The 24,691-nt window shown below is 43.7% G+C and overlaps 2 protein-coding genes across 5 annotated transcripts in view; one reads left to right on the top strand and one right to left on the bottom strand.

Moving 5' to 3' along the window:
- The window catches only part of SLC17A1 (solute carrier family 17 member 1), a 77,264-nt gene that overhangs the window by 41,923 nt on the left and 10,650 nt on the right, over nucleotides 1-24,691 (top strand). The window lies entirely within an intron of this gene.
- Nucleotides 724-24,669, bottom strand: SLC17A4 (solute carrier family 17 member 4). 4 transcript variants are annotated; one of them, XM_059179506.1, is made up of 12 exons: nucleotides 24,580-24,669; nucleotides 16,977-17,100; nucleotides 9,817-10,022; nucleotides 8,940-9,173; nucleotides 8,764-8,851; nucleotides 8,506-8,592; nucleotides 6,563-6,681; nucleotides 6,279-6,440; nucleotides 4,022-4,154; nucleotides 3,791-3,938; nucleotides 2,860-2,950; nucleotides 724-1,723 (listed from the first exon to the last, which is right to left on the bottom strand). In XM_059179506.1, the coding sequence occupies exons 2-12, from the start codon at nucleotides 17,062-17,064 to the stop codon at nucleotides 1,589-1,591; spliced, it is 1,491 nt and encodes a 496-aa protein (XP_059035489.1). In that variant the 5' UTR covers nucleotides 17,065-17,100; nucleotides 24,580-24,669; the 3' UTR covers nucleotides 724-1,588. The 4 variants fall into 4 exon arrangements, with proteins under 4 accessions (XP_059035489.1, XP_059035491.1, XP_059035490.1 ...); XM_059179508.1 differs by having other exon boundaries at nucleotides 9,817-9,878; XM_059179507.1 differs by having other exon boundaries at nucleotides 16,977-17,097; nucleotides 24,580-24,648.

Raw genomic sequence — 24,691 nt, 5'->3', positions numbered from 1 at the left:
ATGGAAAACAAGTTCTCGGAAAGGGCCCATGTTTCCTTACCCCACTGCCACTAGTGGCAAGCATGAGCCTTTCTCTGCATACAGTGGATTCAGGTTTCATCGTTTTTCCCTCCTTGGTATTTTTCTCCTGGGAATCCTATGTCTGTTCTTTATGAATGTGAGGTCAGCTTGACTTGCTCTGACTTCCTGGCCTAGGACTTTGCATTGTGTACACTGTGGCTTCCGTTGTTTGGGGCTCTCTTTGGAAGGTAGCTCTCAGGGTTCGTCATCTGGTTGTTTGGACACAATTCCTCTTGTGCTCCCCTGTCCTCATTCCCATGGTTCCGGCTTCCTTTTTTGCTGTGGTGAGAAACTGTCCTCTGGCCCCTCGTGCTTTTGCCAGGATAACTAAACAAAAGGGATTTCTGTCCTCAGTGTTTCTGACAACAAATGTGTGAGTTTTCCCACACCAGACAGTTCTCTCTTTCTCTGGGGGGACACCAGCCAGGTGCCATGTGAGTTGATTCTGACACTAACTCCCTGGGATTAGTGCAGACCCCACAGGTGAAGGGCTCCATCCCACAAGGCTGCCCCCACCCAGACACCAATTAAAGTAGTCGGTACCCGAGGTACTCACACTTCTGTTTGATTTAGCTACAAAATTGGGGGTTCCCATGACCCCTCTCCCCATCACATTTGATAATTTGCTAGAGTGATTCACAGAATGCAGGAAAACAGTTTGCTTACTATTACTACTGCTTTATTATAAAGGATACAACTTAGGAACAGCCAAAAGGAAAAGATGCCCAGGCCAAGGAATATGGGAAGAGCCATGGAGTTTCCTTGTCCTCTCTCGGTCACCACTGTCCCAGCACCTCCCTGTGCTCACCAAGCCAAAAGATCTTAGAACCCCGTATTTTAAGTTTTTATCAAGGCTTTATTGCATAGATGTGCTTAGAGTAAATGGCAACTGATGAATAACTCAATCTCCAGCCCCTCTCACCTCCCTGGAGGTGGAATGAGCTGGAGGTTCCCACCTTTGAATCAGACCAGCTCCCATCCTGAAGCTATGGGTGGCTTCAGTGTCCCCCAGCCACTGGTCATTTCCATAGAATACCCACGGTGCTCTCATCACTCTAGGAATTCCAAGGGTCTTAGAAGCTCTTGTGTTGGGAACTAGGGACTGAGTCCAAGTATTATGACAAAAGGTACTCCTATCATCTCTACCACTCAAGAGATCTGAGATTTCACTAATCTGAAATTTTGGAGCTCTGTTCCAGAAAGTAGGGGCAGAGACTAAATATGTATTTCTTATTGATAATTTCTTATTAAGTCATAATAATGGACAGAGTAGAGAACACTTAGAAATTCAGACACAGCTATGCTTTCCAGAGCTCACAGTGAGATAACTGGCCTTCCCTAACCCCACCCACCACCGTAACCTCTGCAGGCGGAACCTTCAGTATTACACAGCCAAGCTCTCTGAGAAGATACTGGAAACAGTCAATGCAAATCAAATGGCTAACCAGTCAAGCAGGTACTAAAGGGGAATGTCCATGACGGCAAACAATGAATGGCTAAGCATTGGGATCTGACGCATCCGTTTTGCTCAGAGCTGAGTGAAATTCTGTTCTGTAGCCCAGTCCTGGACCTTTGCTTGGCCGAAGATGAGGTAGAAGACCAGGCCTGACATGTTAATAGAAACTGCAATCAAGAAGACATTTCTCCAGCCAAACTCAGAATCCTGGAAAGAAGAAATTACAGAGTGTTAACAGTCTCTTGGCTCTTGGTCCTCCTATTCAGAAAGGTCCTGGTGCAGGTCTGGCTCCCCAATCCCGCTCCAGAGTCTGTGGCCTTCCTGGTTGTTCCTAGAATATGCAGGTCATTTCCTGGGCCCTGGCCTTTCCCTCTGCCAGAACAGTACTCCTCCCGATAGCCATGTGTCTCACTCTCTGGTTTGTGTCCAGTCCTTACTTAAATGTTACCTTCCAAGACCACCCTATATGAAATGGAAATCCCACCCCCTCCTGCGCGCCCTGTTCTCTCCTGCTTTATACTTCTCTTCGCACTTTGCCACCATTCAGTATATTTCATATGTTATTGATTTCATTAGTTTTCCATCAGCTGCTTTCCTACAATATAAGCTTTACCAGGCAGGGACTTCTGTTCGTTTGATCCACTTAAACAATGCGTGACACACGCTAAGGTTGAATTAACGAATGAATGAATGGAGGGATGACAAGGGAAACAAATTCAGTTTGAGAATTTCCCTATTAAAAGGTTCCTGGGGCGCCTGGGTGGCTCAGTGGGTTAAAGCCTCTGCCTTCGGCTTGGGTCATGATCTCAGGGTCCTGGGATCGAGCCCCTCATCGTGCTCTCTGCTCAGCAGGGGGCCTGCTTCCCCCCCTACCCTCTCTACCTTCCTCTCTGCCTACTTGTGATCTCTGTCTATCAAATAAATAAATAAAAATCTTTTTAAATTAAAAAATAATAATAAAAGCTGTTTCCTGACAGTATTAGCGACTAGAAGGGAAACCCCGCAGTCACAGTCGAACCAGAATAGTTGACCTCTCTATACTTTGTAAGAAGTGCCATGAATATTGCTAGAAATTTTGATGATTAGCATGAAAAACTTCTAAAAACTCTTAAAGTATAAACTCTAAGTCTGAGCGTTCATTATCACTCCACATCCTAAACTTGTGGTAACGGTCCTGCATGAGCTGAGCCTGGGATGGGGGGTTCCTGAGGGGGCTTGGGATTCTCGAGCTTTAAGCTGAGCCCCCATTGGGGAGTAAACAAAAATATCTTCAGTCTGACTTCTCCTGAGTGACCTCTCTAGCTGTCTCTCATGAGTATTTTCATCAGAGCATTTGACCTCACCTGACCGATTAAAAATCCAGCAACAGTGGAAGAAATGGCTCCCGATAAGTACGCAAAGACTTCTGATAGTCCCTGAAGAAAGCTGGTGTACCTGAGACAGAAAAGAATATTCCAGTGTAAGCAAACCGTTCACCCCAATTTACTTGTTGTAACTCTGTGCTTGTCCCTGGGGGTGCCCTGAGGGGACCCTCAGTCAAGCCTGAGTGAAATGTGCTGACTTGAGATTAGTACAGTCCCGTGTGAGGGTCTGAGGCTACCAAGGGTCATTTGTACTAACTTGTCAACATTGTTGTTACAAAATGTACAGATTGATGATTTGCACCGAGTTTGTATGTCCTCTTAGTTTCTGCTATGGAACCTGATCTCACAGCTTTGTTTCTGGGTAAAAAAGACCCCTCACTGGATGAGACGTTGGTTCCCCTGCAACCAAGGCATCTCCCATGGGTCATGGTGGCTGGTTCTCTGAGGATAGAGTATGTTCTTCTGACCGTGAAAGGATCCTGGGGGCTGCATTTGGAAGTCCCTAGTCCTCCTCGATACTACCTCTCTTGGAGGTCAGTGTTTCTCTTACTCTCCCATTAGTCAAGCTTTACCTTTGGGAGCCGGCACAGTAGTATTTTACGGGTCCTTCACCTATCCAACCCTGTGGGACCGCTGCATTCCCCGACAGAGATGTGGGTGTGAGTCCCCTCCTGTCCCTAGCTGAGCTGCGAGTGTGGCCATTGCCTCCCCACTTCACCTGGAACACTGAGTGCACAGTGGTGGGCCAGCTTTGAGTCCCTTCCAGGAATTATCTGGATGTAGGGCTAATGCTGGCATTTCCTGTGACCTGTAGCGTGGATCACCCACATGGAACTGGGGCATCAACGTGAGTTTAGGGTTGCAGGACCTGAGCTGACCTCCTGTGTGGATGTGGCCAAGGGGTCCCTACCGAGGAGCAATATCCAAGATGTTAACAAGGGCTCCTGTTTGGCAGAAGGTGCTGGTGACAGAAGACAGTGCCAACAAGCCCATACTGGCGCTGAAGCTGAATCTGACCCAGTGCAGGGACACGAAGACCACAGATGGGACAAGAACCCCTGCAGCAGGAGGACAAACACAGAGGAAAGAAAAACTGCCCTGAGCTTCCCACGTCCATCCCACAATCCACCTGGGTCCTTACCAATGGCAGTGGAGAGTTTCCTGATGGTAACAAGTCTGAAGATTTTTCTGGAGTGAAGAAAATCCACCAGTAGTCCTCCAAGGATAGTGCCAATACAGGCAGTACCTAACAGCAGGGCTGACAGGATTCCACTCTGAGGACCAGAGAGAAGACGCCGGCCTCACTTCATGTGCCATGGCACACACTGACCCTTGTGTGGCTTGTCTGTGTGTAGAGCTTCTCTATATAGACCTATCTCCTTGAATACAAATTTCAGGTTACTGGAATTACAAGAATACAATTTTGGTGCCTAAGAGAAAATATGCATATAGTTCAATTGGGGGGAAAAAAAAGTTTAATGCTGTCATTTTAGGTAAAGTCACCTGGAAACAGATTTTTTAAAAGAGCAAAGCCCAATAGAAAAATAGGCAAAAGAGAGGAACAATTTATGGAAAAAGGAAAATAAGGGGCTCCAACTCTATAGCGAGAAGAACTACTTTTTCATGGATCAAACTGGCAAAAATCCAGCAGTTTTTTGACCTGATCCCCTGGGATGCTGTGGGAAACTGGGTACTTACAAATATCAGTGCCCTGTGGAGAGCAGTTTAGCAACAGATACAAAAGTCTGTACTGCGTTTACCCTGAACAGACATGCAGAAAGTGTTGCATAGATGGGTGGCTGACAAGCAAGGTTTTTTGCCCAGAGATTGGAAACAACCCAAATGTCTTGCAGTAAGAGTCCTGTGTACTGATCTGAAAAGATCACTGTGGTGTAATATACAAACAATAGCAATGTACACAACACATAATGTTTTGTGTAAAATTTTTTAAAAAGTGACAAAATAAGATATGTTTGTGTATGCCCGCAGCTTCATAAAGAAGATAAAGAAGCAGTGGAAGAATATTTAAGAAATGAATAAAAAAGAGTTGTCTGTGGCTGGGAACAGGCTAGGGGGACAGGGCAGACCGGGAATGGGAACGACAGGAAGATTTTTCACTCCTCTCTTTGGATAGAGTTTTTAAAATGTTGAACCCTGGTTTGATCAGCTCAGCCTCTCTATTACAGTGTTATTAAAGAAAATCTAAGGAAAGAAATGTTGTGTAAAACTCCCCAAACAGAAAGGCTTTAACTGTCACCATGTCCCAGCTGTTCACATTATGGATGAGTAGACTGAAGCCACCAAGGTTTTATGACTTAGGGAGAAGCCATCTTGAGACCCATGGGAGTTGGGGCCTCTTGACTTCCCAAGCTGATAAGCCTCGTCTCCACTGGTCTCTCCAGTCTTCCCTCCCGCCTTCCTGTCCTCAGCCTTGGCCTCTGAGATGGGGAACCCACTTGGCCTCACACCACAGACAAACCATCCCAACAGCTGGCCTCAGAGATGTCTATCTGGACCTCCTGTCCCCTGATGGTCTCACCCAAGATTATGGCTTTGCTGCCTGCTTCTGGGCTCCTCTTTGTGAAGACCCATGGCCACTCAACCCTTGGGCTTTCTGACCTCAGTACCTCCAGCCTGTTTGTACATGTGCACCCCAGACTCTGACCTCTGCTCTAAAAATCAGCTTCCTGTTGGCCGGTTAGCACATTTTCACAAGAGGAGCCCAGTTAATATGAGAGCACTGCTTTTTGAGTCCAAAACACAATATCATTTGCTCAATAACCTTGTGAAGTGCTGTTAATAGGCTCTGAAATCTGATATGCTCTTTGCCACTTCTAAGACCTTCATCTTGCAGGAATTTAAAGGCTCCTGTCCACCTGTCAGGGCACCTGTTCATTTTGTGAAAATTCAGCTGTACACATAAACTTTTCTCTGTATGTGTCATACTTGAATAACATATTTTTTAGAAGAACATTATCTGCAAGTTTTGGGTAGGAGTCCTATTTGGGACTTTATATCCTAGTCATAAGCTCTTATTTTCAGCCTATAATGTTTATGCTTCCTGTCAAGCCTTCTTGAAGGCAGAATTTGTCTTGTTAACACTGTCTTATGCAGACTATCTTGTTTGCAAATGTTGGTTGGATTGAACATCAAAGTTTTACATTGGTCCCTTAAAAAGTATGACATTCTGTGAATGTCAAGCTTACCTAGAACCGTCCCAGTTTTCCCCAATAATCGGTAGGTCACAGTGAGATGATTAAGAATTCACACAACCAGGTTGCATTTCCTACACAAAGGTCCTTGGCCTAATCCCCTGATTTTGTGGCCATAAGCGAGACAGAGGATTATATAATAAGGCATTTAAACAGAAGAATGGAATAGACTTTCTCTATACTCACGTCTCTGAAGTTAGCTTGAAGTACAGAGTTGAAGTATGTTGGCAGGTACATGATCAAAATATTAAAAATCCAGAATTGAGTGAAATGAAAGACTAAAATGCCCCAAAGTGGTAGAGATTTGATCATAGCCTTAATGGGAAGGGACCAGCCTGGCGAACAGCCCTGGAAGAAAGCAGATATCAGTACTGCTCCATCAGAAGACAAGAGATTTGCTCTAATGCTGTCTTCAGCCCAAGATACCTGGACCAATACCGGGAAATAGCAGAGAAGTTCATCAAACGCACCTGTTGAGCCAGTGAACACACAATATATTCCTTCTCTCCAGCACTGATAAACCGATGATGTTTGGGGTCATCACAAACAAGAAGAAACCAGAGAAAAGAACAGGCACAGCCAATTCCACCTAGGAAGAGGATACCATTAGACCTTGATGGCAGTTCTTTCCATTTAACTCTGCACTAAGCTGATTTCTGTGGTTGACAGAATCACTGACCCCAATATTCCATTCCTACCTGTATCTATGCTCTGGCCCCCATCATTGGTGGAGGGTGCTTCCCCACCACCTGTATATAGATTATGACAGTGTTGGGAAAGTTGGTGATGTTTATATAAAACATCCTATTTGGGACTTTATATCCTAGTCATAAGCTCTTATTTTCAACAAAATCCTGATGTTTTATATAAAACATCACCAACTTTCCCAATACTTTTTTTTTTGTTATGTTCAATTAGCCAAGATAGAGTACATCATTAGTTTTTGATGTAGTGTTCAATGATTCATCAGTTGCATACAACACCCAGTGCTCATGACCATGCATGCCCTAATCTTAACCGCTCTTTTTAGTTGCCACCTTGGCCTTTACCCGTGCCTTCACAGAGAGTAAAGAGATATCATGGAGTATAGAACTACCATACACCAGGTATTTTGTGATATTTTGAGAGTATAAGAATACAAAGATACAATCTTGCCCTGGAGGAACTTAAAATCAAGTACAGAGAAATAGATAGGAAAATTTTCCACCACTGGAGATTGAGTAGAGGATGTCAACAAATATTTCACTGAATTCCTTCCTTGTAGATCTACATTTGTAGCTTCCCTTTCTGAAAACTAGGAGCAGAGTAAACCTCTCTTGTTGCTTGGATCATTTTTATAACCTGCCCTTTGAAGTTTCCATGACAGAGCCTTTGCAGGTTGCCATGCAAAAGTAATCCATCTTCACACAATTTTTGTTTCTAGTGAATATATTGACCTGATGTTACAGGAACCCTTGATATAAGAGCATTGTCCTCTAACAGAAACACCGCTGGTGCTTACTGGTCTTACTGGAATCACGCAGGTTGCAGATAGGACTTTAGAGAATATTTTAAAACTCAGAAACAAACATTAGCTGCAAGCAGCTGGGGAGATCCCAATCAGGGCTGGGTAAAGGCAAAACAGTGAAGTAGTAGAATATGGCTTCTGGAATACCCCATGCATCTTTGGGATCTTCTGCGGCATCTCTTAATGTATGACATCCACTCTGGAGCCTCCCACGATCTGCCCTATCTTGCAGGTTCTACTGGTTAATTCTCTGTTTCAATCAGCATTTTATGATCAGGTACAGTCTTTGAATTTTCTGGTTGTAATAATAGGAGAATTTTATAAAAAATGAATTAAATAAATAAGCATAACTAAAAATACCATCCCATCAAGATACCATTTTCAGCATCTTATGAAAGAAATCCCTCTGGGGTTCATTGTGTGTTTGGTTTGGAAGCAGGAGAGAACATTATGATGCCTTTGAAGTCATTAGGTTATTCTGACTATGCATCCAGGCTCCTGAGATTTAAATGTCATTTTGCATGATTCACAACATGATTAGCTGTGAACATTATCACCTGTAGTTATATAGTTATATAAATATTCATATCTATTAGGATTTGGTTAACTATAGATGACTTGCATCACGAAAATCATGCCCAGCATTCTCTATCACAAAACAAAATCCTGAAGGATGCCTGAGTGCCTCAGTTGGTTGGGTGTCTGCCTTTGGCTCAGATCCAGATGCTGGGATCCAGGATCAAGTTCCACATCGCCTCCCTGCTAAGTGGGGAGTCTGCTTCTCCCTCTGCCCCTGCTCATGCTCTCTCTTCCACTCTCTCTTAAATGAATAAATAAATAAACAAAATGAAACACACAAAAAAACAAAAAGAAAAAAATCCTGAGATCTGAGAAGCCCAAACTTACCAAAGATATAGAAGATAGAGGGCCACCCTTTAGTCTGGCAGAGGAAACCACCGATGAGCAAAGTAATGAAGGATCCCATCAAATGCCCTAAACAGAAGATGTGAGGATGTTTTGGGTGAGAGGGTTAGGGTCCTCTCTCACCCAAGCAGGAGCAGGGAGACAGGGTAGTTGGAGCCTAAGGTCTTGCTTCTATTGATAGGCTACTGTAGAGTACCCTTGGACAGTGCATACAAATTGACAGCTTAGGGCCTCGATTACCTGATACAGCGATGTTGATGAGTTGACTCTTCTCTAGTGGGGGAGACCATTTGACCCAAAGTGAAAACTGGCTTGTTGATACCATAACCTGGGGGGGGGGGGGGAGGTTCCATTCTTGGCTATTGAGGTCATTTTGGAACTAATATTCCACTTATAATTAGAAAGCATCTTGGTACCTGGGCTAAGCCTTGAACAATCCGCAGGACAATGATCGAGAGCACTCCTGCATCAGCAGCCAATGGAATCAAGAGGGCCAAGACTGAGGAAAGAAGCAGATTAACACCCACCAAGTACTTGGCTCCAAATATTCCAGCGATGTAGCCAGTAGGGATGGGAGGCAAGAATGAGGCATAGTTGTACGAGCTGAGAATGATCCCCTGAATTTCAGGACCCCAGTTATACACGGGACCCTAAGGGACAAGAGAATCTCACTGTTTATCTTGGCCAGAGAGTTGACCGTTTTGATCATGTGAAACTTGAGAGGCAAAAAACAAAACAAAAACTAAAACAAAAACAGGCAGTTCTCTCTCATACTTCTCTCCAGTTCCTCCAGTCTACCAATTTCATTCAAAATAAATAAATAAATAAAACCGCAAAACACAAAACCAAAAACCCAAACTTATGCACTATTTACTCTTTCCTTTTACACAGTTTCCCTGGTGAGACAATAAACTAACCTATTAAAGTGCAAGAGATCCTGTAAATAAAGAAAAGCTATACAGAAGAAAGTATTATAGGCAATGGGGTAACTTGAAAAATATGTGAAGAAAGAAAGCCAAGATAAACATCTGTGAAACTTATTTTGCAATGTTCATCCTTGCTGGGGAAGAATGTTTGTCCACTAAAGACGAAAGTGGTTTCCTGCATTTTCACTTAGTCCGCTTGGTCCGGTTCCACTGCTAGATACTAGATAGAGAAGAGCTATCATCTCCTTAGCTACCTGTTATGTTCTCGTGTAGTATAGTTCATTGAACATAGTAGATGCTTCATAAATAACCCTTTAGGTCAAACCATCCGAGTCCGAGAAAGGGTCTGGAGTCTCATTAAACTTACCATGGCCTCAGAGTGCTGCAGAGTTCCATTCCAGCCGTCCTGGGAGTCGACAGGAGGCCTTTCTGTGGAGGCATTGAGTGGCCTGAGCTGGGCCGTGCTGTTCACCATGGCTGGCATGGCAATGCTCAGGCTCATCCTTTGAGAGTCAATCGAAAAATTGCAGAGATGCACAAGGAGGGCCAGCCCATGTCGGACCGAACAAAAGCCTGGGGTGAAGGGGCACAGAAAGTCTTAAGATCAGGGTAATCTTCTCCCACCTTCCCTAAGTCTGGACGAGGGAGAAGACTGCAGTCTGTGGAAGGAGAAATAGAGAGCAGGAGTGGCTCTGCAGGTGGCTGGTGGACACCCAGCACTCCCGCCCCTGGGAGATGAGTGGGCCAGTCACTTGCTTAGAATCATTACTTGAGCAGAGACTTGAAGGAGGTGTGGAACTGGCCAGAGCAAGTGTTAGGAAGGGTTCTGAGCCCGGGCTCTGGGATGAGATCGTGAGCGTGGGACTGGAAAGAAGTGAAATGGGACAGAGAACTGGCTGGAGGTAGTGGTCGAGGGGAGATGGATAGGAAGAGACAGTTGTTGGACATGACTTCCAAGGTCCCCACCCTATTACCAGGGAACAAGGCACATTAACAGGTTAGGTGCTGGAAGGAGATCAGACTTGAGAGGTGGGCTAGGTTAGACTCCAGAAGCATTTCACCTTCATCTTGCTACTGTAATCTGGGCTCGCACGAAATTTGCCAGTGGTCCAGGAGGGGTCTGGGGCCGTCCTGGATTGAGTCCAGGTACATTAGTTTGCCAACAGCTAGAAGGATTGATGAGCTATCAGAGGGATAATGTGTGATCCCTCCTTCAAGGCACATGGGTGCCCCGTTTTCTGGCTCCTACAAGGGAACAAATGCAGTTGAAATGGCCAACACTGTCTCGTGTTGAGGGGTGACACGCTTGTCAAGTTCCAGGACCCCCACCTTTGGTTTAACTTGGGGGGCATTCAGTTGAGACTGCCCCTCCCCGAACCACACGAATTTACATTAGAGTTTTGATCAACATTGTATAGATAGGGCAGATGACACTGCAAGGGACTGCCCCATGGACAGTGTTGTCTTCTCCTGGCCAAGAGCAGGGTGGCTTCCTTTGGATTCCAGTCTCTTCCTCTGGCTGGAGCTGGAATCTTAGAGTTGGTTCTCTTCAGTTAAGTCCCACACAAGTTTCTTCAGAGACTTTTTATCGTTTCTATAACTGAGTCCTCCCTTTATTACTTTCATGTTTCTTTCCTCTGGGTTTACAACAGAAAGCCAAAGGCACACAAGTGGCAAGTACTAATAGTGGAAAACAAAACATGGTTATTTTTGTCATTTGTAACATTTCATCCCTGTGGGTAATTTATCCACTGGCAGTTTGTAAACAGTGCCAAATAGGAGTGGTGAGAGCCTCTCTGAATTTACTGAGCATGTTTCTCACATCACACCATTAAGTGTGTCGTAGGACTTGTACTTGTTAGTGGGACTTGCACTTTTGTTGTATGAAGCTTTCCTATTCCTGTTTCTTATTATTTTGATGTGAATGCAGGATTTTATAAACTGTATTTGAATCATAGAGTCAGCCACCTGGATCTGCTCTATTTGGACCTGTATGTTCTTGGGCAAATTACTGAGCTATCTGTAGCCTCAGTATTCCACCTGTAAAATGGGGTTAATAATAGAGCCTACCTCAAGGTGCCTGGGGACTCAGTGGGTTAAGCACCTGCCTTCAGCTCAGGTCATGATCCCAGGGTCCAGAGACTGAGCCTCATGTTGGGTTCCCTGCTCAGTAGAGAGCGTGCTTCTCCCTCTCTGCTCTTGCTCTCTCTCTCTCTCTCTCTCAAATAAATAAATTAATTAAATATTTAAAATAAGAAATAGAGACTAATTGAGTACATTTATGTAAGTTCATTATAATTATTATTAATAATATCTGACTGTGCTTACATTCTTGAAATGATCTCTTAATGGGCTGTTGTAATGAAAACACATGCTTTATTTTGCTAATATTTTGGTTGGAACTTTCTTTGGCATATATAATTGAATTCAGGTGAAGATTATTGTGAATATGTGTGTATGCATAATTTTTGATATGCTAGCTTTGTAAAGAAAAGATTTTAGGCTTTTCGTCTCAATCTATGACCTGAAGTATTTCAGGTATAAAGTCATTTTCTTTTTTCTTTTCTTCTTCTTCTTCTTCTTCTTTTTTTTTTTTTAAAGATCTATTTACTGCAGAGAAAGAGAGCAGGAAGGGAAGAGGGAAACAGAAAATCTCAAGCAGACTCCCTGCTGAGAGCAGAGCCAGCCACTGGGCTCGATATGATGATCCTGAGATCATGACCTGAACTGAAACCAAGAGTCAGATGCTAAATGACTGAGCCACCCAGAAGCCTCTGAATTATCGAGTTCCTGACCACCTTACACCTGTTTTCCCCTGTTGCTATGGTATGTTTGTCACAATTGACGAGCCTACTAGAATGTATGATTATTAGCTAAAGTCCATACTGTGTTCAGACTTCTTAGTTTTTACCTCATGTGCTTTTTCTGTTCCAGAATCCCATTCAGGATAGCACAGTCCATTTAATTGTCATGTCTCCTTGGGATACTTATGGCTAAGACAATTTCTCAGACTTTCTCTGTTTCTGATGACTTTACAGTTTTGAAGAGTACCAGTCAGATATTTTGTAGAATGTCCCTCGACAACCAGTTTGAGGCAGTATTTGTCCAGTTTCTCCACAAGTTACTCTTGTTTGTTCCCTTTCCATGCTGTGCTCTGGAGGAAGTCACGTGCACAGTCCACACATAGGGAGTGAGGAGCTGTGCCCCACCGCCTTAAGGAGGGAATCTACAGAAATGCACTGGATACAGAGACATTTTCTGTTCTATAGAATCTCACTGAATTTTTCTAGTGAAACCACCAAGACATCATTTGTTTGTTTTAAGAGGACTTTTTGACAACTTTCTTCACTTCTTGCATGTTTTTTCAACATCTGCAATTTTTCTTAATTCAAATTTATAAATGTTATTTCCATGGAAGTCATGGACATTATCTGCTTCCCCGTGTTTAATGCCTTACACATTTGAAATGCTTCTGTCCCCTCCTTCCCCACGATTATGTGTGCTCAATTTCTCTACCTGATCCGTCTGAGTCAGGAATTATTAATTATTTTATTGCTATAAAAGGTATCTGCTGTCAGAGAACCTGCTCTTGTATATATTTTCATGGCAATTTCTTTCATAATTTGAGTTCACTTTTTTCCTATACTGAGGTTGTCTTTTTTTGTTTTTCCACATCCTTTCCTCAAAGGTGTAGACTCCATGAACTGGATGCTTGATTAAGTTGCTTTCATTTATTCTTTTTTTTTCTTTTTTGCTTTCATTTATTCTCATGCACTCTCTCTTTTCTTCCCTTCTTTATACACACATCTTTTGAGCCACTTGTCTTGCTCCCCTTCTGCGTCCTTCCTGACTTTTCTAAGCCTTGGCTCTATGTCACTGATGCGATTTTCTGCAGTGGTCATGTCTTTCCTTGCTATTACTTATTCCACTTTAATTCTGAAGTCATATATTTTCCTCTTTAGTTTCCTTTCTTGTCTACTTTGGGCTCTTCTTGTACATTTTCCTGTTGATTTACTTCCTGCACTGTGAGCTTCTTATTATTCTTGAGATGTTAAGTTGAAAATGAAAATATTCTTCGGTTTCCCCAGATAAAATAAGTGCAGCCATGTAATATGCTGGTTAGCAGTCAGACTGCTCTGGTGTGAGTCCAGGTGACCCCTCTTTGTGCCTCAGTGACTTAAATGAGTTCTTCCTTTCTGCTTGAACTCTGGCTCCTTCAATGGAGAGGATGCCGGAAGGAGTAGCTTCCTTGCAGGAATGTTGGGAGGATTCAGTAAATTAATCCACATAAAGTGCTTAGACCAGTGCCTGACATCAAACATGCATTTACTATGTCACAATTACTCTTTGATCTAATACATTCCTTTTCCTTTTCTTTTCTTTGTGCTAACATCCTCCCCATAGTTTTGGACCGTAAAGGTCAGTCCTTTATGATTTAGTTCCCGTATGTTGATACCCTTGTCACGTGTTGGACTGGGCTACCTTTGCTGGTTTGAGGCCTGCTGCCGTGCGGTGGTAATAGCGTGTGCGTGATTGCACAGGGGGCCTCTGGTGGGATGGAGGAGGACATCTTGGAATTCTTTTGCCAGTTCATTTGAATTTTGCAATGACCTGGTCGATTTTGAGAATAAGTCCCCCAAAATTCGAAGTTAATTTTGGCCATCGCGTGTATACTGCCTTCTGAAGATGCAGATCTTCAGAAAGATGGGTAAGCTGTGGAGGGGGAGACGGCAGGATGTGGGCCCATGTGAGCTTCACCCACCACATCTCAGCACAACAGACTCCCCTGGCTTGTGGTGGCCTCGCCTTGCTGGTGGGCTGCTGGCCTCTAGACACTGCCATTCAGAGCTAGGGAGTGTGAGCCGAGGCCTAACGGTTAACGAGTGTGCTCCCTTTCTTCCTAAATGACTGTCCCATGCTCCAAGGAGGAGAGGTTTGTAAGCACTTGGCATCTTCTCTCAATCTCATTCCAAATGTATTAAACCCATCAATGAGCCTTAGGATTCATAGTGTGTTGTAGGAACAATTCCCTAATTTTAACCTGGATGGAGATACTTTCTCCAAGTGCCATGCTTGCTTATTTAATTTTGGAACTTTCAGAGAGGGGTGTTATTGTAGCCTAGCCTCTGGGTGACATATTTTCTGTGGGCTGGAGATTCACCTCCGTGTGGGCTTTGGATGGGAGGAAGGAAGCTGTGCCGTACGCTGTTTATGAATTCTCGCTGCCATCCTTGCCCTTCCGAGTTCTCCATGGACAGACAAATACCTGGAAGTGACAGATGTCAGTCTCTCACGCAGACAGACAGGCTTCCAACAATGTGGGCCTTCTGACAAGGTTTGGAAGGGGGAACGCAGTGAGAAGCCATTTTGGCTGTGAGGCACCTAGAGGCCCATGGATGAGGACCAGTGACGGTGGAGATGGGACTTCTGCCTGTGACTTCTGGGAGTCACTCGGGGCTGCCTGTGGTCATCACAGTGACCCATCCATCCTGACTCCTGGATTTTCTGGAAGGGGCTAATCCAGACTCCTGCTTCCCCAGCCCTCCGAAGTCTGTGGAATCTTCCAATCCCCAATCGCCTCTTTTTTCTTGGAATATCTAGAGTGCCTTCTGTTTTTCTGAGTGAACCCAGACAGAAGCTCACAGGCCTCTGGGAGAGAAGGGGATAGGAAGGGCAATGTGGTGTCTGTCCCCACTCAGCCCCATGAACCCTTAACCGAGCCTAATAGAAACCACTGACCTCTGGCAGAATGTCAAAGTTCAGCTTTTCCCTGGATCTCTAGGGGTACAGGAGCATAAGCAACTCTATCTTGTGACTGTATCTGACCTGTAGTGGGGGAGGGGTACTTCTGTGTGTGCCACAGAATAGCTGGATTTGGTTCTGTAAGTTTCTTTGAAATGCTGTCACACTCAGCAAAGATGTCACTAGCCTTTGGGGGCACAGAGACCTAGAGAAAACCCCAGCAGTGCCCTGAAGGTGTGAGACAGAGGACCCAGGAGTGCCCAGGACGTGTGCTCCAGAGAGGAAGAGAGATGAGTGGAAATTGATGTTGGCCACCTGTGGATGAAGCAGCCAGCAGGGTTTATGCATAAGCACTGTGACAAGTACTTGGAGACTTAACAAAATAACCAGAGACCATGAGTAGTTGGGGTTGTGCCTTATCAAGTGGGATGAGATTTATCCAAAGAAGGGTTATTATTCACATGATGCCATTTGTAACGACAGGTCAAATGGGTTACCAAAGGATTGGGTATAGCTTCTGGAGCTTCTGGGGTGTCAGCAGTGGACTAAGCAGCCTGGTGGGGTGGATGTTCTAGAAGACTGTAGAAGAATCCAGAAAGACCACACATGAGTCCCACCACTGCCATAAAGGGGACTGAGGAGGGGACACTGTGGGAGAGGTGATAATCATAGCTAAAGTTTACATAGTATTTTCTATGTGCCAGGCATTGTTCTAAGTGGTTTACATTTTATAACTAATTTAATTCTCATGGAGATGCTGTGAGGCAGCTACCATTATCATCCTGTATTTATGAGTAAGGAAACCGAGACACACAAATTTGAAGGTCACATTGCTCAGAAATGGCAAAATCAGGATCGCAATCATGGAAAATTTTTATGTATAAGTTCTTCATATTACTGATTTTGAGAGAGAGAGAGACAGAGAGAGCACGTGCGAGTTAGGATAGGAGAATTTGACTGATAGGCTCTTAATTACTTAGATGTAGATGAGATCTTAGAGATACAAGAATCAAGCTCTCCCATTTTCCAGATGGGAAAGCTGAGGCAAAGGGGTAGTATGCATTCCAGGTCAAATGATTCCTAGTTAACTGTAGACAGAGTATTAGAATGCACATCTCCTTATTTCTTCTTTGATGGGAAAGACTAGGAGAATCCTCTTGTCCTTGAGACATGCTCACCCCCCAACAGACACACTGGCTGAAAGGTTGAGGCTTGTAAAGCATCCCACCTTGATTAGTGCTGTACTGTTCAAAGGCATTATCTTATGAAAAGTCTAATTCCGTAGGAGAATTAATGAATCACGTAATTGTGAACCATTAAGAGTTTAGGGCAAAATAAGGTCTTCAGCAGGTTTTCTTCGGACATGTTATAGAAAAGTACCAAGTTGTGACATAGACAACGTGGAGGAGGAAAAGTGACTTTTACGACATAGTGGAAAGGAAAAGCCTGTTCTCTTTGAAGAAGCAGGGCTGACTCTGTATGAACAGAGAGATCTAACTGGATGCTCCTGGACTTAGAGTCGGAAAACCCAAGACTGGTTTCTATAGTTTCTACTTAGCATCTGCTCTGAAGTTTTTCATTCCTCTATAAATAATGTCTTGACACCTACCAGTCCTGTATACCTTCAAGGTTTCTTACAGGAAGTGAAATAATTCTCCATAAAACAGGCTTTATAACTATGTAGAGCCCTTGGCAGTTGGGGGTAGCCTCATGCTCTGTATCACCAAGAGGGAAGTCAAGGTGACACAGATACCAGTTTTATCTGTAGCCAGTGCATGATTTTACCTTTCCTGGGGGTTTGCGCATGAGTCGTGCTTAAATTACCATCGCTGGAAATAGCTCCCACTCCCTTGGCTTCTGTTCTGTTAGGCATTTTGGTTCTCTTCTCCCAGGGACTGACATTCACCTGCTGAAATAAAAGAATACAAAAGCAAATACAGAGCGACAAGTGTCCTGTATCACACATGACACTGCCCCAATTCTGTGAATTAGGAGGAAATATTTGATGGGAAAAATATTTGATTGGGGTTCAGGAGACCTGATTTGTTGCCCAGACTCTATTGCTAGCCAATTGTGTGACCTTGGGAACATCACAGTTACCCCTGGGTCTTAATCTCTGCTTCTCTGAAATGAAGGGTCTGGCCTGGATAGCCATAATGGATTATAATATTCTTTCCAGTTCTGTGTTCCTTTGTCTCTCCACTGATAAATGTATCCACTGCTTGTTAAAACTTGACAGTCTTCTTTGAAATTTCATCTGGAAGGTTCCAACTTCTTAAATTACCTGAAAAACTGCCTGTTCTGAACATCTTGATATACCAGATAAAATAGGGCAAACGTCTTTTCAAATACATAGCTCCAAAGATAGTAAGAGATATCCCCATGGATGTAATGAAAAGTTTGCAGTATGAGCTAACTCCTCAGTGATATTGGGACTGGGGTGGGGAGCAGATATCAGTTTCAGTGATGCAGGGTCTTGAGATCTAGGTCCTTGGGGACGAGGGGTGAAGCCTTAGACCTCCGCTAGGAAGGCGATTATTATGGAGATCCTATTATAGAGTCAGAACCCTCAAAGGGGTTCAAAACTGAGTTAAAGAGGCTCTGTCCATTGCAATAGTGAGACAGTGATAGCTTACATCCTCCTGAGCTCTGGTTTGAAAAGAAAGAGCCTCTGCTTAAAATTCTAAAAATTCACAACTATGTCACGGGGAGTTGGGGGTTGCAATTCATACTGTTTTCATTGTCTGAGAGAGAACTCTTTCTTGGCTGAAAAACTGGACTAAAGAACTGGGCCCAGGCTGATTTCCTTAACACAGATCACCCATAGTTACTGATGAAGCTCTGCTTAATATGACTTCCAGATCCAAAATTAGAAACACTCAGAGAAGCAACCATCCAAAGCAAGTCCTCAGACTCAACATGTAGCATGATCAAATTGCTGAGAACTTCCAAGAGTCTGATAAACTGATAACTGCCTTTTATAAGCATGTTTAAAATAATTGAAGAAATAAAGGAGAGACCAAAACGTAAGAAGATATCCAAAAGATCAGGCATATTTAAGAAAGGTACTACTTGAAACACTAATGACAAATTTAAGTATTGAAATTAGAAACGACACCATTAGACAATGAGCTAATGACTGAATGAGGGAAATAGAAGATAGAACAGAATTATACAGAATAAAGTAATTTACACAGAATATTAAACAGAATAAGTATATTATACAGATTAAAGCTCAGGCAGATAATGACATATCATAGCAGAGTTAGGGGACTTGGAAAATAGAGTTAAAAGTTCTGATATGTGTTCAGTAAGATTTCTGGGAAAAGAAAATGAACAGAACTGAGGAGAGGCAATGCTTTAAGAAATAACGGTTAGGGCTTTTCCAGGAGAGATGAAACAAGATTTCTCAGATTCAGGAATGACAGTGAGTCTGAAGCCACAAAAATGAAGTTAAAGCTATACTTAGACAAAGCGTTAAGAATCCTGTAGAATACAAAAAGCGTGAAACTTATCTGTAATGATACATACCATATGAGGTCATTGGTGGGGGACAGGGGGTAGAAAGTAATTACAATATGATACCAGAGAAGGGAGCAGTGTTCTTTTTTAAACTTCAAGATAATAATAATAATAATAATAATAATAATAAAGACAAAGTAGAGGAAAGTGAGTGAAGAGTACAAAACCATCAGTACAGTATGTAAGCACAGATAAAGAACAGACAGCAGAACCCACCCTGACTTACTATCAAAGACATGAACCTTCGAAGTATAAGACAATATTTCTTACCCGCTTCCACAAATATTTGAAAGACTTCTCTCTAGTTTAGGTGAAAGTGTGGGGAACTAAGCTGTTGTTTTGGGAGTCAGGGCAGCTTTCCTCTTGGTATTGCTGCTTCAAGGCCTCTACCAGGGAATAATCCATACAGCCACCCAAAAGCATATCCCAAGACAGTCCTTGTAGCGATATTTGTAAAAGTGAAAAATGAACAGCTAACTAGTGGTCATTAATGTTTGAATAGGTAAGTAAAGCAAAGTACGTATATTTTTGGGACATTCTATAACCATCAAAAAGAACTAATAAAATCGATATACGTATTAACAATTTAAAGGACATAGTAAGTGAAAAAAGCAAGTTGTAAATTCGAAGGGATACATGCACCCCTGTGTTTATAGCAGCATTATTTGCAACAGCCAAGATACGAAGCAGCCCAGTGTGCATCAATGGATGAATGGAGAAAGTAGAGGTGGTATAGATAGATATGGGATATTACTCAGCCATCAAAAAGAATGAAACTTTGCATTTGCAACAACATGGATGGAGCTAGAGAATTTAATGGTGAGTGAAATAAGTCAGTCAGAGAAAGACAAATACCATATGATTTCACTCCTATGTGGAATTTAGGAAACAAAACAAACATGCAAAGGGAAAAGGGAGAGAGGGAGGGAGGCAGGGAGGGACAGACTGACCTACAGAGAACAAACTGATGGTTGCCAGAGGGGAGGGGGGGGCTGGGGAAATGGGTGATGGATGGAGGAGGGCACTTCTCGGGAGGAGTCCCGCGGGACATATGGAAGTTTGAATCACTGTATTGCACACCTGAAACTCACATGACACTGTATGTGAACTAACTGGAATTAAAATAAAAACTTAAAAGAAAATAGCAAGTTGTAGAACACTAAGTACCAAGGTAATGAGTAAAACATATATGCACACAACATTACATTATGTAATTTACGTGTTTATAAGTGAGTAGGAAATTGTGAAAAGAAAATGCACAACATTGAAACAATGACAGCTCTGCTGTACGTTGCCCTTAGCACTGGTTTTAAAATAAGATACACGGCTGGCTAAGCCTGGGTGGCTCAGTTGGTTCGGTGTCTGCCTTTGGCTCAGGTCTTGATCCTGGAGGCCTGGGAACAAGTCCCTCACCGGGCTCCTTGCTCAGTGCCGAGTCTCCCTCTCCCTCTGCCCCTCTCTTTCCTCATGTTCATTCTCTCCCTCTTAGATCTTTTAAAAAATAAAGAAAAGTTAAATTAAGATACATTAATCTGATAACACTGGTCAAATGTGTAGAAGGGAATGCAGGGGACCATTCCCTTTGGGGAGGAATGGCCAGGAGGGAACTTCACATTATCTGTGGTATGTAAATGAGTTACAACAATAATGCTTTTGTAAATTATTACTGTGATTCAGAAATACATTTAAGGGGTGCCTGGGTGGCTCAGTTGGTTAAGCGTCTGATTTTGGCTCAGGTCATGATCCCAGGGTCCTGCTCAGCAGGGTGCCTGCTTCTCCCAGTCCCTCTGCTGCTTCCCCTGCTTGTGTGCTCTCTCTCTCTCTCTCTTTTTCTCCCCCTGTGTCAAATAAATAAATTTTTAAAGTACATTTAAATCGACAACAACAGAAAAAACTATCATAAAACCTCTGATCACAGTGTGTGGGGCGTGGGAATCTCTCATCCTAACAGCTTTACAAATTGTGTGCATATGTGTACATGTGTGACTGTGTGTGTGTGTGTGTGTGTGTGTGTGTGTGTGTGTTTATAACTGGATGTTAAAATGATGCCTCTTAGGGCACCTAGGTGGCTCAGTGGGTTAAGCCTCTGCCTTCGGCTCAGGTCATGATCCCAGGGTCCGCATCGGGCTCTCCACACAGCGAGGAGTCTGCTTCCTCCTCTCTCTCTGCCTGTCTCTCTGCCTACTTGTGATCTCTGTCTGTCAAATAAATAAATACAATCTTTTTTTAAAAAAAAAAAAAAGGTGCAACTGCCCCCAGGCCATTCTGAGAAGAAAACAGCAAGTGTTGCCTCCACTCCAAAGCGATAGGAGACCACCCTCCAGGACTCAAGAAGAAGGCTGTTGAGCCCACCATCGGGGCACAAACTGGCTGAGATGACATCCCTGAGAGAGAATATCTCTAGAGAAAGCTGCCGGTGTGGCCTGTCACTTCTCCACCCTGCATTTAGGGAAGAGCGGGGAGGGTGCTGCTCTTCACTCTAAATCAGAGGACAGGGACTGCTTGTGGGGGGAGGGGGTGTCACCTAGACAGATTGACCTATGTCTCCTGGAGGCTGGTGAGTGACACCTGCCTCAGCATCCACAGGCATGAGGCTGGCAGAGCAGAGCAAAGGCCCCTGCCCACTGAGAGGTCGTGATGCCTCCACATCCCCCAGCGACAGGTGCAGAGACGCATGGACATAGAGCTGCAGGTTCCTCTGAACCAGATGTGGGTGATGCAGGAGGGATCCAGCTTACAGCCATACCCAAGAGAACTATCTAGAAGGGCCGCATGAGCCCCAAAGAGGTGGAGGGACCATAGATGCCAGATGGCTGGCGGGCCCCTTAAGGGAGAGACTGTGGGATGTCTCCAGTGGGGAACTGACTAAAGGATTCAGCAGTGAACATCCACCCAAGCCCAGAGAGCACCAGAGCCAGATCACAAAAGTTCCAGTCAGAAACACTTCCTGCTTCTTCCCAGCCACCCCTCCATCTCCCTAACCCCCAGCCCTAGAAGGCTCAGAAGCCGCAGCTACCAAGATGGGTGTGGGGAGGAGCTGACAGAGAGGGAACAAGAAGCCAAACCAAGTAACTACTGATCCCCACCAAGGTCCAAGATGGAGAGGAGAGAAGCTCTATTTTTTTTTAAAGTAGAATTAACATACAACGTTGTTTGAATCTCAGGTATACACTGTAATGATTCAACAGTTCTCAGTGTTCATCACAATACATTACTCTTGATCCCTATTTAGGGAGAAGCTCTACTTTTTTTTTTTTTAATTTATATATATATATATTTTTTTTTTAAGATTTTATTTATTTATTTGACAGAGAGAGATCACAAGTAGGCAGAGAGGCAGGCAGAGAGAGAGGAGGAAGCAGGCTCCCTGCTGAGCAGAGAGCCCAATGTGGGGCTTGATCCCAGGACCCTGGGATCATGACCCGAGCTGAAGGCAGAAGCTTGACCCACTGAGCTACCCAGGCACCCCAAAAAGCTCTACTTTTAGATAAGTTTGGAGTTTTGTGCTTTTCATCAGACAGGACCTATTCGTTTACAACATGAGATTATTTGGAAACTGAAAGGAACCAAGGAGTCGCCCTGGTGATTCTGAGAAGAAATCCATCAAATGAAGGGATGGAATATTTTCCTGTAAAAATAGTTTGCTCCTCACGTCTGTCCACATTTAGGGCTATCAGTTGAACTCAGGTCACAAGACCCGCAGCCCTACCTTTCAGGTTAACATTTTTTTTTTTTTTTTTTTTTGCCACAGTGACAACTAGAAGGACACTTCTCACGCACCAGTGCCTGAGAGTTCACTGATCACTAGTTCATTCATTGATTCAGTAAATATTTGTTGAACCAGTGGATGTTATTTTTCCTTATCTTTTTCTTTAAAAAAAAAAAAACATTTATTTATTTGAGAGAGAGAGAGCACGAATGACATGGAGGGACAGCAGGAAAGGGAGAAGCAGACTCCCAGCTGATCAGGGAGCCTGCCTGGGGGTTGATCCCAGGAGAGAAGATCATGACCTGAGCCAAAGGCAGACATCTTTGCTCTTTCTCTTACATTTATGGCTGACGTGTTTAGTTCTCATTAAATTTGCCCCCTCTCTGTGCTTACTGTGACAGAAGTACATGCCAGGTTGTGTGGTAGAAACCAGAAACGATGTCTCACATACTGTCCATGGCTGCGTCCCTTGCCCTACATCAGATGTGTCCTACCTTCCTCTTTCATTGCCAATTTCCACTGCCTCATCAACCCCAGCAAGGAAAATGTGAGAATGACATTTGCTCTGGAGAATATGAGAGTCACAGTGACGGCCACCAGGTAACTAGCAAGAAGAGGGCAAGTGTTTTACCTGGTTGTTTGGGAAAGGTCTATTTGAGCTAAGTTGGGAAAGATGAGAAGAATGGAGCTCTGAGTAAAAGGAACCAGCAAGTTTGTCCAGTGCCCGTGCAGAGTGAGTGAGAAGGTTGATATGAGTAGGGAGACCAAAGTGGTGGTCAGGGGCCATTCCATGGGGTTCCTACAGGCCAGGTAAGTGGACTGGATTCACCTGGCTGCTGGGTGATGCATGGTCTCTATGGGGCAAGATTAGGAACCAAGAGAGTCGAGAAGAGGCTGTGGTGATCGATCACCTAGGCAAGAGTTGATGTATAGGGGAGGCCGACCATAGTGCAAAACAGCTGTACTTGGATCTGTTTTGGAGTGAAAGCCAGAATTGCTAATGAGATGGGTAGGGGAAGAGAGAATGGAGGAGATCATTGGAGACTTCTAGATTTATGGCTTCTACAAATGAGTAAATGGTGTTATGCTCTGTAGAGATGGGAAAGCAAGTGGGAGGGAAGCAGGTTTCCAGAGGAAAAATAAGAGTTTCATTCTTGCTGTTGGTTTTGAGATGCCTGTTAGACCCAGAAGGGAAGGTGGCCCAGTAGGCATTGTGTCTGTGATGCTGTAGCTTGAGGCAGGGGGCCAAGGAAGAAATAGAAATTTGAAAGTCATCACTTTTATCTGTTTACTTACAGACTAAATAAATGAGGAACAACCTGCAAAGATATTGAATGAGTCATTCTGTCAACTTGTTGTCTGATTCCCTGGCCAAAACTGGTTCTGTGTCTATTCTATGCATGAACCTGTGTCTTGCTCTTCTGCTCCAAACTAGTTCACTATGGAGTGAGGCTTTCCCTTAAGGTCCTGTACTGAGCTGTTAGCAGCTCACATATTTTTATATCTGGCCTCAGCCCTGAACATTTCCTCCATGTAAGAAGTAGCTTATGGATCATATTCATAGCTCCAAAATCTGAGTCCTGGACCCCAAACTCTTCATTCCATTACTACTGCCCAAGGCCGTGGGATTCCATTTGCATCAGTTCATTGGTGAGTTCTCATCTGTTCTAATCAGTTTGGTCTTTTAGCCCTGATAAAATCTTCCTTTGCCAAAATTCAGCTTTTACATTTATTGTCTCACCCAAATGCAGTCACTGCTTTATTATTATTATTATTAACACATCTCACAAAAATAAGCCCAATATATCAATCTTAAGCTGAAGGTATCTCGACTGGTCCCAATATTTGGGTGATGTTAAGCCTTAAAGGCATAGTTTAAAGTTGCCAGTTCACTTCCACATGCTTCAGAAAATTCTGACTCTTGCCTCCGCAACTATTCTTTTGGGTGAATTTATTCCCTGAAGTTTTATTCTCTGGAATTCTAGGGCTCTTTTTCTCTTAGGATAAGGTGATATCCTCTCTTGATTTCCAGGATTATCTTAGGAAAGAGGAGTTCTCTCCTGCACCCCATAGCATCCAACCCAGAGCAGCAAATGAAAGAAAGACCCTCTCCCATCATCTCAAAAGCAGAATTAGGAGGAAAGATGGTAGGCTAACCTGAGCAAGTCAGAGTGCGGGGTCCTCAGTCCTTTCCAATAAATTCTTTTAAGCTTTTCAAAATTTTCTACATTGCCTTAGATCCCCAAGAGGTAAATAATTACCTTAAAAC

This window comes from Mustela lutreola, chromosome 6 (assembly GCF_030435805.1).
Source record: "Mustela lutreola isolate mMusLut2 chromosome 6, mMusLut2.pri, whole genome shotgun sequence".
Lineage (NCBI taxonomy): Eukaryota > Metazoa > Chordata > Mammalia > Carnivora > Mustelidae > Mustela > Mustela lutreola.
This window is presented reverse-complemented; position numbering and strand designations above follow the sequence as displayed.